Source organism: Harmonia axyridis, chromosome 1, assembly GCF_914767665.1.
Source record: "Harmonia axyridis chromosome 1, icHarAxyr1.1, whole genome shotgun sequence".
Taxonomy (NCBI): Eukaryota; Metazoa; Arthropoda; class Insecta; order Coleoptera; family Coccinellidae; genus Harmonia; species Harmonia axyridis.
In genome coordinates this window covers 13,377,206-13,395,481 of record NC_059501.1, presented here as the reverse complement: position 1 = coordinate 13,395,481, position 18,276 = coordinate 13,377,206, and the positions used below count along the sequence as shown (strand labels likewise).

Genomic DNA, 18,276 nt, shown 5'->3' with positions numbered 1-18,276 from the left:
CTGATCAGCACTTCCGGTCTTATGAAGAAGAAAAAAATTGAATCGATTCATGGATCGTTTCAAAAGATGACCAGTTTTTTCAACGATGGATTCGTACGCTGTCCAAAAGATGGAAAAAAGTAGTGACCAGCGAAGAACTACACTTTGAATCATAAATATATCACCAGTTTTTGGAAGCCAAGTTGAACGCCTATGTATGTTTACAATTCAATGTTACATGAAACAATTTCACTCAATCCTTTCAACACTGATAAGATACCTAGAACCCCTGGTGTGTCTATTTATGCCTGTTAAACTTTCAAGCTGAACGGGAGATTTATGCCTACTCGATTTTGAAAAATCACTATAGTTTCAGAAGGCGCATACATCGTTTATGGTTGACATTCCTCATAATTCTGAATTCTCGTGGCCTCTGAGTATGGAATAATAACATTTTATATTCTTCGCTTGTGACATTCTTCTATACCCTGAATAGATCAATAAGTGTCAATCTCTATATTCTAATAATTCCATTATAAATTCGATAGGAACTGAATTGTTACTTCTTATAAAAGTTTGCTGTTTCTCAAATCATCATTTATTTTTAAACGCGGACAAACAGATAGCGGGAATTCGAACAATTACAGAATTCTGGTAAGGTCTAGCTGAAGCAACAGGTGGACTATCACAAAAAGTATGAAACAAAATCGAACCGTGCACACACCAGGGTTTCTAGGCGTCGTAACTCATAATTGCATTCAGTGCAAGTGTCAATCACTATGACAACACGATTGAGTTTGACAAGTTCATTCCAAATAAATTATAAATAAGTGTCTTGTATAGGTATTGGCAACGTGAATGTTCGAAGTATAAATGAGCTTATCAAGGAGAAAATTCCCAGAAATACAGCCTTCAGTAACAATTAATTTGGGGGAGTATTCATGGAATACTACAAGCAGCGTTTACCTATTTGTGATTGAAAAGAATTATTCCGGTTTGAAGATGAAAATGTGCTATGACTGGCCAAAAGATTTTTGGGAATGAATTGGAAAACTCGAATCATTTCCAGATTTTTAAATCAGTTTTTTTCCCAACCTTTCTTCTATATTGTTTATTCTATTCAAAAATTCTTTCGCATCCAGTGCTTCACCAAATGTCACCTCGTACTTATTTGTAACATTTCAAATAGCCTCATCTTTTCTAGCTTTCATTTTTGGTGTTTTTTCAAAATCACTTTCATGTTCTATTCGGTGATACATTATCTCTTTTTTGTATTTTACTATCACTGATTCCTGAATACATCTTCTCTGATCGAAGTAATGTGCTCAAATAGCACCGACAAAAAGAAATTCTTTAAGTAAACCATCGTAAACATCTTGGAACCTATCGCGGCTTTTACAATTGCCAATATCTCTTTACTTATTCTAGTGAGATATCCTTGCAAGTATGAGGTATTCATTATGAAGGAGATGCTAAATCTTCTATACTTCAAATCAAAACCTTCAATTTCTATCTCATACTCAAAAGGATATCCATACAGTTTTATGAATACGGCTAATTTAAACAAAATTACCTTGTATATGCAACCCAAACTACTTTCTTTTCCAATAAAACAGGAATTGCTCGTTCAGGTTACAAAAAGAATGAAATTACAACAGTGGATCGTTCAGTAGATATTCATGTAGAAGCATTCGAATAAGTGTTTCACTGGAAACTTGACAATGAATCCATAGAGAACGTATCAATCAAGACGCCGTTGTTTATATCAAAATGAATAAGGTGAGAGATTCCTTGTAAGCGTTCACTCCTTTGTGACACTTCCTTTGTGTCGGCTCCACTGAGAAATCATTTAACCACAGTTCGTGCACGCTTCTCTATGCGGCTATACTTGGTATTCGGGTATTTGGATACAAAATGCACTGATAGTAGGAAATTCAGATCAAAAATAAATCAAACTAGTCATTCTTTCAAATTCCAATTGCAAAAGTATCTGCAAGGTTCGTATATTTTTGATTCAATCCTTGAAATATTGAAGGACTAACCTACACTAGAGTTGTTTAGTTGCAAACTTGACAGCGCTGAAGAGCACTTTATTGTATAGTGTGTTTTTTTTTGAGGTATATAACTTTAATTTCACTATGGATTGGTGGTGTAGGATCAGAGAAACAGGAGAATAATACTCTGTTAGTTCGCCGACGTTTCGGAAAAATTTATTTCCATCCTCAGGGCTCTACAAAATTTACGGAAAACATCATTAGCAACATTGATGAAGGTGTTTACAAAATAAAGGAAAGATGAGCATTACTTAAAGTTATTGACTAGAAAATATCACAGAAAAGATGGTCTGGTATAATTCAGATATACAAAGAAACATTATAAAATTCAAAACATTTTTAGTTTAAAATAAGAGTAAAAATAAAAAGTATATAACTTTAAATTGGCATTACTGTTCAAGATGGCAACTGATTTAACAGATGTCAAGTGATTCATTCTCAGTTTGGTTCGGCAATTCATCAATAGACTCACGCCTGAACAACGCTTGCAAATAGTGCAGTTTCATTTCGAAAATAATGGTTCTGTGCGGAATACGTCCCTTTTATTTTGTTTAGCGATGAAGCGCACTTCTGGTTGAATGGCTACATCAACAAACCAAACTGCCGCATTTGGAGTCAAGCTAATCCTTGTAATGTATGTCGAAACACCGTTACATCCAGAAAAACTGACTGTTTGGTGCGCTTTATGGGCTGGTGGAATCATTGGTCCGTACTTCTTCAAAAACGATGATGGCCAGAACGTTACAGTCAATGGTGATCGGTAGAGAGCCATGATTACTAACTTTTTCCTTCCTGAATTGAACAACCATGATGTCCAGGAGCTGTTGTTCCAACAAGACGGCGCAACATGTCACACAGCTCGTGCCACAATCGATTCATCGAAAGACACGTTTGGTGACCGTCTACTTTCACGTTTTGGACCTGTGAATTGGCCTCCAAGATCTTGTGATTTAACACCGCTAGACTACTTTCTGTGGGGCTATGTAAAGTCATTGTTCTATGCGGATCAGCCACAAACCCTTGACCATTTGGAAGACAACATTCGCCGTGTTATTGCCGATATACGGCCACAAATGTTGGAAAAAGTAATCGAAAATTGGACGTTCAGATTGGACTACATCCGATCCAGCCGTGACGGTCATATGCCAGAAATCATATTTAAAATGTAATGCCACAAGATTATTTTGCGGATAAATAAAATTCATGCCAATCGAATAATCCATCGTTATTTTATTGCAATTTAAAGTTCTGTGGCTCTGAAAAACACCCTTCATTACCGTTTTAGAGGTCCAGATACGAATGTATTAACTAAGGGTTATTGACAAATTATATTAGCGATATCAACAAATGTAAAAACTAGTTCTACAGTACTATTAACTCAACAGTTGATCAATAATTCCTTCAATCTCAAAGTACCTGGGTCTCTCAGGACTAACCTACACTAGAGTTGTTCAGCTACAAACTTGACAGTGCTGAAGAGCCCTTTATTGTATTACAGTTTTAGAGGTTCAGTTACGAATGGACTAACTATGGGTTACTGATAAAATATGTAAGCGATATCAACAAATGTAAAAACTAGTTATACACTTACAGTACTATTCAATCAACAGTTGAATAAAATTTCCTTCGATCTCAAAGTACCTGGGTCTATCAATTATCATGTACAAAAATCGGAACATGGGAACAAAAATCAATATATATTCAGAAATTATAGTAATTCATGCTTCGTCCATAATAGTTAGGATAATTTATAGGACACATGTTGCCGACATTCATTTCCCACGGTCTCTTTTTTCGTATTCACAATCGAAAAATTTGTTCCGACATCAGTAACCTTTCCTGTTCGGAATAAAAATTCAGGAATATCGTAAATCCATCCGGGTGAATTTCATCTCACTCTATCAAATTTTACTGCCGATTTTACGTCGCAGTAAACTACAATTTGATTCGTCTTTCATTATCTTTATCGAACCTGGATACAAGATATATATGCGCTCCGAACGGATTTCCAAAGTTGGCACGAAACGTGGAAGATGCACGACCTCCGATATTTTCGGGAAAAGAGAAATCGGCTGTAGGTTTGAGATCGAAGTCGTTTCATCCGAACTGAAAATACATAAGATGGATTTATGAAGATCGATGCGAACGTTTTCCAGGTAGATGGCCGAAAACCTGTGTTATGCAACAATTGCATGTTTGCAGTCGCTTCAGATGGGAATCGACGATTTTTTCAATTGATTCAAGTTTCAGGTTACCGGTTCATTTCCAATGTTACTATTGGATTTTGAAGACCTTTATGGTCTTAAGAAGAGAAGCGTATCAGAAAACTCTTGTCTTGTATGGTACACAAGTTATACGGTGTTCAAACTTGATATATCGATAAAAGCTAAATGTGATATGATTATAACTTTACCAGGGAACATATTTCATTTTTTTCGCTACTTCACATCTAAAAAGGCTATTTTTCATTGGCCACTGAGGTTTTTTAGAGGAATTTATCATCTTTACGTATGACTTACATGACTATGAGGAAAACGTATACGCTTCAGTGTCCCGCTCATACAATATTTCATTTTTGTTATTCGTTCATTAGTTCGCCATTTTCATTCGAATATTAAAGGCAAAAGAATATTTCAACAGCATTCTTGAATGGCACACTATCCAGCAAGTATCTCTGCTGTAAAGCGGGATTCAGCCAGTATCGTCGACTACAAAGTTGATATGGGCAATTTTTTTACTTTTTGATCATTTATTATTGGCATCAATGGTCTTGCAATGTGTTTCGTTAGGCGGCATCTTGAACATTTTCCAGCAAAGCTGTGCTGGGGTACTCAGTGTGCTAGGGTGTTCAGTTCATGACGCGCGTATCCCAGAAATAGGGATTCAAGGCTTGGCTTGATTTTCAATCTACTTGGCTTGAGCTTGATTCGATAAAAAAAAATAAAAAATGGTGAAATGAGAGAGAAACTTGCAAAAAAATCTTTCATTCATTAAACCTATTGTTTAAACGAACTGAAAATGTAAATTTTTTTGAAATAGAAACATAAATTAAATCACTATAAATCATAAAAAAAATAATGAAAAATTGAGTTTCTTGTTATTGAGAAACCTCCGGGCTTAGTTTGATTTCACAATTTTCCATCCAGGATGTAAGACACATAAGGCATCTTATAGATTTGTCGCCTAACCTATTGCGGGTTTTTGTAACTGTAAGAGCAACTCTGGAAAATTGTCTTTCAACAGGAGCTGATGCTGGCGTTGACAAAAAATCTTTGGCCAAGTCTGGAAAGATATTTCTAAAACTACCAAAATCTACCAATAGATTTCATAGAAATGTGAGAGAACTACCAATAAACTCACTCTGACGGAAGCTTCAGTCTTTCGGCGCTCGAGGAATCCCCTTATTTAGTCTAAACGGGCACGAGATTGCAGAAATATATGCCGTGTGACGCGTGAATATCAAGCTCAAGCTATATCAAGTAGCTTGATATAAAGTCAAGTAATAAATATCCAAAATCAAGTCAAGCCAAGCTCAGGTATGTAATTTTTCACGAGATTGATTTTCAAGTCAAGTTGTTGGTTAATATGTCAAGCTACTTGACTTGATGAATCCCAACCATCAAATGCTTGCTCTTTTTGAGCGCTTGTTCACCGAACAAATAGCATTTCATCACAATATCTGTGATTTTAGAATTTTGAGCGGCCAATAGCCTGAAACAGTAATGTTTGGGTACGAATTATTCTCTGACATGGCAGGAGTTATTAAAACCATTGTTTCATAAGAAACAAGACTCATCATTTCATTTTTTCGATTTTTTTCTTTTCACGTTTCTAGATACAACATATCGTTTTATTTCGTTCTGCTCCTGATGGTTTCGAATTATAAAATTCTTCTGAAAAATAAACTCGACAACTTTTCAAGACAAGTTTCCTCATAAATCCGGAGCATAATATTATAAATTATGTTTCATAGGAGGTACCTCAATTCGAATAAGGTAATTTTCAGACGTTATAATTGAGAGCAAATTTGATAGATATCAATTTCACGGCACGAGTTCACTGACTTGAGGGAGAGCAGTTTGGAGAGACAATTCTCTCCCTCTTTTCAGAAAATCCAATGCTCATCGTCTCCAGTGAGCGTCTCGTTTCAGTCTACCATAAAGCGATAAATTCAATTTATAGATTTTACCCCATTAAATTACGCCTGCTTTATGTAATAAGAAGGCCACTTCCGCGAGATCTTTCTAGTGGAAATAGACTGAAAAATATTCCAATTTTCCGACATCGAATTCTTTGAATCTTAGGTACTGTTGAAAGACTGCAACAGTTCCTTGGTTTCAATAATTCCGAGAGAGAACCCACCTGAAATTGGAAATTACGTTTGGTTGAGTAAGGTATCTTTATATTCTGCCCCTTCGATCATTTCATTATATCAATTCGCCCATGAAAATATAGTTAATATTTTCTGTTACGTAAGATTACTAGACCAATGTCTTGGTATATATTGTTCACTTTTCCATTGAAATATACATTATGTCAAGGAATTGATGATTTAAAAATCCTTCGAAAGACATTATCGAAATTTTTTTCATCACTGCCTCGAGCTGACAATAAGCTAATGAAGAATCTTTCATTAATTTCATAATTACCTCCGACATTAGCTTATCAGCGTAGTAGACAAAACTCCCATCGCAGTTGGCTTTCTCAAGCTTCGTTAAGGGAAACATTCACTCAATCACGGATATTTAAAATATCAGAAGGATAGAGCTCGAACGTATCCGGTCCTTGTTGTCCCTCTGGTCCTCTTCCATATGATACTGCCGCTCCTTGGGTATGTCCTTCGCCTCTTTTCTCGCCGTTCTTGCTGCTCCTAAAAGAACATCTTTTTGCATTATATGTATTGCATATATGTATATTCACTAAGTGTTTGTTGCTTGATATTTCTCTTGAGATTTCAAATACTATTCCAGTTCATAAGATGATAATGAGGATAGTTGTTGATGTCATTCCCCATTGGTGCTTCTCCCGAAACTCTCTATATTTTGAAATTGTTTGACACATTTGCCATTTCAAAAGGTTTTCATTGTGAATGAATTCCTTGTCAAAATTCAATAAATCTCATCTACAATCCTCAATACTCCTCATTATGACCCCAGTTGACTTTTCTTTTTGAAAACTTAAATCTTCATCAATTTCATGAAAAAAAGTTTTGAGATTATTCATTGACGTAATCTCCGAGAAAGTCTTGAAAAATACTAGAGAGTGATTGATTCAATAAATTAACGAATAAGGACGTCAACTATCTACCACAAAATTGACTAAAAGTCAACGCCTGGTAAGCTCACAAATAAGCTATTCTTTCATCTAGGAAAGTTGAAAATTTTCATATGGAACGAACAAGAGACTATTAAGCCATCTCCTCGAATATTCTGGAGCTAAATATTGAGTTTTATGATCCATATAAATTGAAGTCTCCAAAACGAAACCCACAATCCTTTCGATAATGGCACTCATAACGAGATGCTGCCTGACCTCGTAGTTCACATCGTCAACCTGAAATTATGCAGAATAATATTTGTCGGAACAAGGCATTCAGAATAATGTCCATCGATGAATAATTCAATAGATATATTGAAAGGCTTTCATTCCATTTGTTGATAATCGAAAAGTTTTCAGTGTTCGTTGCCATCCTGGTAAACATCGTTCTCGAATATATTATTGTGTTCTGTAATAAAATTTTCATCCGATTCATTCGATAGAGTACATTGGGTTAAGAAATGAAAAAATTCGTCACATTCATTCATTTGGAGTAAATACATTATCATATGAAATATTTCTTCCATTTTGTAACGAACAATGCTTTATCCACTGTGTTATAACGAATATGAAACCTCCCACGTTGAACGAAACGATATAATCATTCCTCAAAGTTTCACCTTCATGCTTCAGCCCTTCATATGCGCTAGGAACTTTTAACGGTGTGAGCTCATTCTATTATTCAACTGAATGAAGCCTTAATTATTTATTTATGTTTTCCGCTTTTCTACATTATACTCTGGAAATATTTTTTTATTATTTTTATTGAAGGCTGAATAAAAAATTGCTGGCAACAGAAATGTCCTCGTCATTGAGTATAGAAACCATATTCCGTGCTTGGCGAGAGATGGCGTCATGGACTGTGCATCTCTCTCTAAATCAACACCTCTGGGTATATACCCACCGCACTATGGCAAAGTCACCAACCTCCGCTATGGACATAAAAGGTGTATTTTCCAGAGATCACTGAGTGCCAAGCTGATGATTCCATCAGTGGTGCTACCGTCATTACAAAGTTCGTCTACAATGAAATTTCATACAGAGTAGCAACAAAAGACACATTGCTGATTACTTATTGTTATGCTATCATTGTATAATTAAAGACATTATACTGGATGTCCCATATTCAATGATCACTGAGAGCATCTCAAGAAGTATAAAACTCAGAAAAAAATTCAAGGACTAATTAGATATCAGAAAGCCGATAATAGATATCTTGATTCGTTCTCAAGTCACAGGACGCTTCTTGAAAAATGACTCAAATATTCAGCTATTCTGCTATTTTATTATTCGTTATAAACCAAAAAAATTACTGAAAAAAACGTTCTGGAATTTTTCGAATATCTCGAACAGAAACATAGATAAAGCGGAATATTTGAAGAAAGTAATTTTTCAGAAAATCTCTGCAACTTGAGAAAGAATCAAGATATCTATGATCCTTGACGATTTTTTCTGTGAATCTTACAATTCTTGAGATGCTCTCAGAGAGTATTGAATTTGGGACACCCTGTACAATGACAAAATAACAATAAGGTAAACGCCTACTAGTCTCTTATCGTTAGTCTACATGAAAATTCCACTTCAACAAATTCATCTTCAACTTCTGGTGAATCCTTCAAAAACATATTATACAAAGTAGGAAATATTCAGGAGAATTAACCGGTGACAATTTTTTCATTAGGCTGCAGCCTGGGGAAATACTATTAATTTTAATTGAAGAAAGAAGTCCATGCTCAAAGTGTAGTAATAGATATTAAAGAGGGGACTCTAAGACTCTCTAAGACTAACAGACGTGTTTCGAATCCTGAATGGTTCTTCTTCAGTAAAGGACTGAAAAAAATTTCAAACTACAGGAAATGGTATCAGAAATCTAAGAAACAATGTTACTTACAATGTTGAGAAAAATAAAAACACAAACCGAAATATTATTTTTTTTTATTTTTCTCAACATTGTAATTAACATTTTTCCTTAGGTTTCTGATACCATTTTCTGTAGTTTGAAATTTTCTTTCAGTCCTTCACTGAAGATGTCTATAAGAGTTTTTTCAATAATATTTTCCACCGTTTGTGGAGAAGACTTAGAGATATTAGTCCCCCTCTTTCCTACTAATTTATTATCGATTGATACATTAATAATTCGTACCCCTCCCTTCCCTCACCATCATAGTAACTATGGTGAGAGGAAGGGATTTTTAACGTATCAATAAACTTAGAGTAATAAACATAAATAGAGGGAGCATATGTCATTTTCAGTAAGCAAATTTTGTCCCAACATGAACTATCAAATTTGACATAAAGCCCGCGGAAATGAAAACATATCAGTGATACGATCTATCACTCAATTCGCGAGTTTCTCCACAAAGAACTCACTTCTTATGTCCCATAGTAAATCAACATCTCATATTAACTCAGAATATATTGAAATAAATACCTTAATATATCAGAAATTCAGTAAACAAAATTCAAGCCTACCAAACAAGGTGAAACAACCGATGACACTACTAGAACAAAAGTTGCCAAACCTTGGATTTCAGCAGGTAGATACAGATAATAATAAATATTCTTTTCATTATAAATTAGACAATTAGGAAAAATATCGGATTCCAAATATTCAAATTTGCATATTTAATCGGGAATCTTTCAAATAAATATATTTCATTCATTTTAATATACAGGGTGGCCATTTGAAAACGAAACAGACGAGATTACAGACGAAATAAAGTTTTTCGATAGCAATGCTCGGACAGGTCGATTTCTGTTTCGAGGGGGACAACTTAAGATGTAGGTTACGGTCGCATAGCGCTTCAACCCTTGCTACTACAACCCTCACCCCCAAATTTTGAATAGGGAAGATGGGGTGAGTGATACCTCATTTGAAAGGTATTTTTTATACTGATTTCAGCACAGTAATTGTTTTTTCATTTTATGCATTAGTTCTCGAAATATTCTTAACTGAGTATTTGAAAATGAAGTGGTGTTTTCATGGAACTTGTAGTGTTTTGTGAAAAATCGACATTTTGAGCTTCAAAACAACCATGACTGTGGCTTCCTTCCTAACTAACTAACGCATGAATATTTCGAGAACTAATGCATTAAATGAAAAAACAATTACTGTGCTGAAATCAGTATAAAAATACCTTTAAATTGAGGTATCACTCACCCCATCTTCCCTATTCAAAAATTGGGGGTGGGGGTTGTAGCAGCAAGGGTTGAAGCGCTATGCGTCCGTAACCTACATCTTAAGTTGTCCCCCTCGAAACAGAAATCGACCTGTCCGAGCATTTCTATCGAAAAACTTTATTTCGTCTGTAATCTCGTCTGTTTCGTTTTCAAATGGCCACCCTGTATATTCATAATGATATAGTAACATTATGGATTTAAAAATATGTCACGATCCGACAACGTGATCCAACCATGTTGAGGACATGTAAAAATTGCGTATACTTCCTCTATTTATGTTTATTACTCTATGGCCTATAATGAATTAGTAAGATCCAGGCCCTGGTCCTTAAAAGAAACTCTGCATCTTACACAAACTACGTGCATTCATAATCGATCCGTCGAAATCATTCGAACATTTGACACCACATCCGAGGCATATTCAAGCCGTATCTGCGAGAGCCGCATACAACATGACTGAGATATTCATGACAAAGAGATATCGGCTTTCTTTTCAATTCTCGTAACAATTGAATTGGCATCGGAACAGGTTGTGGCGATATTTCCTGTAGGACTCCGACGATTTGGAGGCAAAGCTTTGTCTGTGGAAAAGGCGGAGATTTAAGGGAGTGAAAAGCGAATATTTATCTACGCTGACATTTCGAACTGATTTCATGCGGGAAAGCGACAATGGTCCACTTAAACCATCACTTTCTGGCTCGTCGTCGACGATAGGATCGATACAATTCTTTGTTGTATGGAGTAATGGTAATAGGTACTTATTCGGGTCTGAAGTGGCTGTTCATTGCTGAAAATTATTCGGAACTGCCATTTGCTTCGCTTAAGAATAATGTTTTCTGTTATTTTATTGAATACGAGTTCGCTTATTGATGTCTTACTTTACTATCCAGTAAAGTCTTTATAATAAAAAAATTAAAAACTCTGCCAATGGGTGTGGCGCATTACTTACTCGTCCTTTGCTCCAAAAAGTCAGCACTACTGTAACGATTTTGCACGCTTCAATTCATGTTACGCTATTAGAATTTTCAAAGACGCGGTAATTTGTCAATTCATCGAATGCGATTGGTCGGGATGTGGATGCGCGTATCGAGAGAAAGAAACAGAGAATTTTCTGGAAGATTTTCAATAATTATCGCGACTTCAGTAGAGATACGTACATCCTAACGTACCAGTACGTTATTGTAGGTCTTGTTGCACTAATATTTCCCAAAATGATAAAAATGGGTAGATCGTGAATCATTAAGATTTCGATTATTTCAAGTTTCCACATGAGCATATTCTATCATTTCCGATCGAATCTAAATGTCCAATCCAATTTTCATCGACATCAAACAAGTATTACGTGGGATATCTAAATATCATAAATTTCGCATTTGCACATTTTCAGTGCACTCTTCTTGAGCTTAATTTCATATTGGTTCTCATACAAGCCAAATATAAAGAAATAAATATATCTTCAACGTCCAAAATAGAAACTTCCTACACGAAATTAGAATCTAATAAGCCAAATATATACCCGGAATTATACCTTGATCAAGGAAATTACCTAGTTTTCTTCATCAATATGAAAGAACCCTTAGCAAAAATTGTTTTAATAGAATACACTTCAAACGATTGGTGTCTTTTGCTGACAATTCAAAACGTTGTTTAAAATGTGTACTACCGGCTATCGCATAACGATAACATATATGATTCAATTTTTGTTAGTAATATTAGTACCATGAAAGAGAAATATATAATACAATTCAGAAAAAATTAAATACGAAGAACATCAATGAGCATTTTGTGCTGATTTAAAATTGGTAAACTTCCTCTTTGGACAGTGAAGAGGATATACAAAATATCCTTGTTTTTTGCGCCTTCAGGACAGCAGAGCCAAAAATACACACTAGATTAACAGAATTTGGCCTTCAATAGATGTCATGATCCAAGGAAAACAAAACGTAATCAACGAAGCTTTGGTTAAGAGAAAAAAAAATATTATTTCCGCATTTGCATATCAAGTTGGGGCTGATGAAGCATTTGGTGAATACTCTAAATCTAGATGCAAGTTGATTTGGGTACTAGTTAGATAAATTTCCTGGAAAAAGCACGGAAAAATTGAACGCCGGTATATTTGATAATTCTCAATTAAAGCAACTTGTTGGAGATCCACAATTCCCCACATCAATGAACGCTTTATCTGACGCTTAGTGTTCATTTGTTCAAATAGTATGAAATTTTCTTGGGATTCATAAGAGAGAATCACGTTGAATTTTTAAATTCTTGGTTGCAATATGAGAGGTAATTTTTAATGAAGATAGTGAAGAAAAATTCTATCAGGATATTAAATCTATAGAAGATTGATATAAAGGACTGTGAGATATTAACATAATGGCGTACAACTTTGCGTTTGTCGTTTTTTGCCGAAATTCGCGACTTTATTGAAAAAAACTGGTAATACACAATTTCTACTTCTCCATAAAACCGGAAGTGCTGGTCATCCAGGCCGTGTGTCATTGATCGAAACAAGTGATAGTCCGAGGGAGCAACGTATGGAGAATACGGGGGATGGGGTAGGACTTTCAACGTTTCCAAGTATGTCTTGACCACTTTCGCAACATGGGGTCGAGCATTGCATTGCTGTAAAATCACTTTATCATGTCTGCCGTAGTATTGCGGTCGTTTGTCTTTCAATGCTCCAACGTATTGATTGCGTTCGATAGTGATCGCCTGTGATTGTTCCAGTCGGTTTTAACAACTCATAATACCTAAAACCTAAGCATGATCTTGAAACCGTGAATATTTGGTTTGGCTGCCGACGTGGAGGCATGGCTGGGATAACCTCATGATTTTTTGCGCTTGGGATTATCGCAATGAACCCATTGTTCTTCTCCAGTCACAATGCGATGCAGAAATCCCGTCCGACTTTGCGTTGCAAGCTGTTCACAATCAAACAAACGCCGTTCAACTTCTCTCGGCTTCAACTCGTACGGCACCTAATTTTCTTGTTTCGGAATCATTCCAATGAGTCTCAGGCGTTTTGAAATGACTTGTTGCGTCAATCTAAATATTCTTCCAATTCTTGTAGCGTTTGACACGGATCTTGATCAAGTAATGCCTCTTACTCTGCATCTTCGGAAACCTTGCATCTTTCACCGCCATGCTGGTCCCCGACATCAAAATTACCCTCGGCACGTTTTTTCACTAATAGCGGTCTCGCCAGGTATTTGAGAGCATTCGATGAGCTTCAGCTGCAGATTTCTTCAAATTTAAGCATAAAATTAAATCCTACCGCACATGACAAGAATTTGGCTCGTAAGCTGGCATGTTAAATCGAGAATAAATTTATGATGCAGACACAAATCTACAAGTATTTCGATGGCATTATGTTTACAAATACCTTAGCTTATTGTATGACTTCTACGATCTTTTTATTTCGACGACCACTTACCGATACAGCCATGTATTGCAAAACGGAGAACGTCAAGTTGTGAACCCAATAAAAAATACTTAAATTCATGTGTTTCATTTAAACTAGCAATAATAATAGTAAAATATACACAAGTTAAAAAAAATTTTAAAGGTGGCATATTTCAAAAACTCGATCTTCTAGACCGATTCTAACTGCTGTTTCGGATCCTCCATCCAAAAATTAACCAGGAATAGTTAAAAAATCACGGGAGCCAAACTGTATGTCGGTCAGTGTTATTATCCATAATTCCCGTTCAACCATATATCACCGAATTTTATCCCTTTCAGATACTCAGCTGGCGTCATTCCGTTTCACTCCAATGATGAGCGTGCTGATTGGCGTGGTATCCGCCCTTCTGATAGTCGCCCTAGTCGTTGTCGTGGTGCTGAGAGTGCAATGCAGTCAGGACGACAGGATGAAGCGTCACAAAAATGTCGGATCTGGAGCTGGTTCCCTGGAGCACAGGGGGAGCGTATGCGGTCCCACAATGAACGACAAAGGAGGTAGGTTTTTTATTAATATCTTATACGGACGGAGGGGATGAGTCGAAAGTCATAAGTGGAAGAGGGTGGCATGGGGAGCTATTTGATATCCCAGATTGAACCTTCTTTCTGTTCGACGGTTTATTTGTTGTAGGATTTATGCATCGTTATCGTTAGAAAATTAGTTGGTTATTACTGATTTCTGAGTCGTGCTGAAAATAGTTTCACCATATAAAGAGTTTTCCTCAATCCCACAAAAAACTTCATCGTACTTTGTGAATGGTTTTCTAATAGGTATGATACAATTTGAAATTGCAACGCTGTATTACACAGTGTTTCAATTTCAAATTGTATCATTCCTATTAGAAAACCATAATGGAACAACCTACTGAAAACAAATGATGTAAGAAATGTCTGACCTAATCTAACCTACTGATCACAAATTACATTGGAAATGTCATTTGTGTTTAGTAGGTTAGGTTAGATTAGGTTGACATTTCTTATGTCATTTGTAGTCAATAGGTTATTCCATTAATTATGGTGCATGCCAGAATCACTATGAAGATGGTCCATTAAAAAGATGGAAGGTGTAATTGCCAGAGATCACTGAGTGCCAAACTGATGATTCCATCGTTGAGGGAGCACCTTCAATTTGTCTTGAGAACGTCTCGCTGAAACGGTGATCCCGATGTGAGATGGAAAAACCTCGACTGCGTATCATAGCGCTGTGGTGACCCACTACCTTACTCAACGTCTCGGCTCCTAGCGTGTTGATAAGACACAAGCGATCAACGCATGCAGCACAGGGCACAACTTATAGCCCTCTCACCTTGAATATACCATCGTGCTCAACGAACTCTGGGACGTCATCGGTACTGGTAGGGGAGTGAACACAAATGATATAAGAAATGTCTAAAACTAATACAATGTAGTCATTATAACTCTTAAATCGTATAATTCCTATTGGAAAACTTTGGTTGTGCAGCGAGTTTTCGAGATATCACTATGCTTTTTCATTAATTTGATGGGAACAAATCTTAACATCATGAGTGTTACGAAACTTCAGTAACTGTTGGTTGGCCTAGGGTAAAAGTACTCTTAGTGGAAATTTGGAAGGGAAAACAATAGTGTGTCCTCATTAGTGTTACAGAACAATATAACTATAAATATAAAATTTTTCATGGAAAACGAATTTGTTGCGTTTGAATATTATTGCTGCAACATTTACCAATTTGTTTTTTCAGTTTTCTGACAAATAATTCTACATGTTTTCATTGTTTTTTTCAGAAAATGTTACACTCATCAGTTATTTCCCTTTGGTTCAATTCTTAATTTCAACTATAATTTTATCCATAAATATGAAACATATTATATTTTATTATGGTCATTTTGAAAGAACTCTCAATAGCTGGTGAAATTCATTTAATATATTTTTGGGTAAATGTGTACTACATTTTCTAGATTACCACTTATTCATGGTAATATGTATCAATTCAACATCATTTTGTGAACTTGTTCAGGTGACTTTGAAATTCGTGAGCTTGAAATAGTAGATTTAAGAAGAGAAATTGACTATTGTATACTAGGAGATTGATTTATGATTGTTATAAAAGACCCTCTAAACCTTTTGGATGTGACAAACTCTGAGGGTCATCTAGTTTTTCGCTCTTAGAAGATTGGTATGGAAATGGCGGAAAGCTTAAGTGGATTCCAAAGATCGTTCGATTTTTAGCTTTGATATCAAGCTTTTTTCATTTAGGTAGTAACTGAATTTTTACAGAATAATGACAGAAAATTGGTTTTTAGTGGTCATGATGTAGGTACATTTTAGGAGGTTTATGAAGTTTTTTTCATATTTACCTATATACGAAATGAAATATATTAATTGATTCATTAATTAATTAATTTTTTCATTCTTATACTAAATAGTATGTTGCCAAAAAATCAAATTGAAGAAAAGATTCTTTCTGTTTTCTTTATATATGTGTGTCTGACCATCCTCAATGATGCTATCATAGCAAATCTTATCTTAATAGAGGAACATCTCGTCTACTTATGCAAAAGATTCATTAGATATTCCTCATCGCGCCTGAATAATTATTCCATCAAATTAGCCGGGAACTATCTTCACAATCGCCGGCCCCAGGACCGATAAAATATCCCCCTGGATAAAGGGAATTGATGCTTCATTGTCGATTATACCGGAGAATTTCCGGCGACGTCCCCAGAGATGGCGTATACATCTTCCCGGTAGGTAAGAATGCGTTATATTAAAGGGCGAACATCGCATCTCTAACTTTATTATCCGAAATGACATTTATGCAGAGCACCTCCATATTTCATTGTTGCAGTAATAAAGATTTTTACGTCTTCGGGCGTACGTGTTTTCGGCATTAATTCAGTTCCTCAGCCATAATGTAGACTGTCATGAATTCAATAGATGGAATTTATTAGCTAATTAGGTATGCACCTTAAGTTTTCTCGAGTCCGACGGGGAAGTATGTGGCCCATAAAATGGGGCTAGCATGTAGATGCAGAATTTTATTATCGGGCAATTACGGAATTTCCATCCTTTTTATCTCTTAAGGGTCGTCGTTGATGCAGCCGGTACGATTGAAAAACAGTCGGGTGAAATTTTCCGTGCGGAGTTTTTTTAGGCTTGTTTCAGTGGTAAGGCGATATTATTTTCGTTTGAGAGAAAATATAACAAACTCTTGTCAACACAGTTCAGTGAAAATTGACAAAAAACTTCGATGCTTGCAAAAACCCAAATTTCTGACTGTGTGAAGTGATCTGTGACTTCTGGAATACACAGAAAAAACTTGAATTCGATGTTTGGAGGAATGAAGTTGACATTTCATGAATTTCAATTAATTTTTCGTTGGGATTGTTGAGAACTTCATAAACCAATAAAATTTTCAATTACGAATAACTGGTTACAATTCATGAAATACCAAATTTAGTTATCCAAACATCGAATTTCAGTTTCTTTCTGTTTTTCTCGGAAGTCACAGACAACTCCACTCAGTTGGAAATTGCATTTTTCCTCATTTAAAGTTGTTCCCCAATAGCTCTTAAAGTATTCATTTTAGGTGAAGGGTTTGCTCAAGTAACCATTCCTCTCATTATACGTAAAATTTACTGAAATAATAAAAATATATGTTCTAATTAGAAAATCTTGAGCTTTGATGAAGTTGACTTGTGCAAATTCATGATCTTCTGAAAAACACCCTATACATTTTTTGTCCAAATCGAAAACAGTCATAGTACGTATTTGTAGAATCGAAAATTAAAAATGTTTTTATGAAAAAACTTTTTTGCCGAAATATTCGTGTGACATTCGATATAGAAGTAGTAGTCGATTTCCGGATAGTTATTATAGGAAAAAATCATTCTTTCAAACCCTAACATGAAAATTTTAAGCACAAAATTATGATTAGTTTTCCTGAAACGTCTAGGCCATCGAGGTGAATTACCCTGTATAAATTTCTTGTCAGACTATAAAGTCATCAAAAGTTTCAGATTCACACTGATTTGAGTCGCCAATATCTCCAGAAATAACAACGTTAGACTTTTTCCTTTGGTCACATTTGACGAACAACATTCATCAATTTGAAAATATTGAAATGTTTGACAAATCAAACGGTGTTGAATCCGGAGACCTTGGTGGCCACCGAATGTTCTAATTATCTGAAGTTCACTGATTATCATATATAGGCACAAGTTTGTATTATAACTTCAAAACTAATTGCAAAAAAAACAAATGATTACATCAACGGATTCTACTGAAAAAAAATGCCTATTGTATTAT

The 18,276-nt window shown here is 35.5% G+C and overlaps 1 protein-coding gene across 3 annotated transcripts in view; it reads left to right on the top strand.

The window, feature by feature from the left end:
• LOC123671389 (hemicentin-1) overlaps nt 1-18,276 on the top strand; it is a 482,600-nt gene that overhangs the window by 448,240 nt on the left and 16,084 nt on the right. For all 3 annotated transcript variants that reach the window (XM_045605217.1, XM_045605219.1, XM_045605218.1), the window contains one exon: nt 14,271-14,486. In XM_045605217.1, coding sequence (XP_045461173.1) covers nt 14,271-14,486 — 216 coding nt within the window. The remainder of the gene's footprint in view (nt 1-14,270; nt 14,487-18,276) is intronic.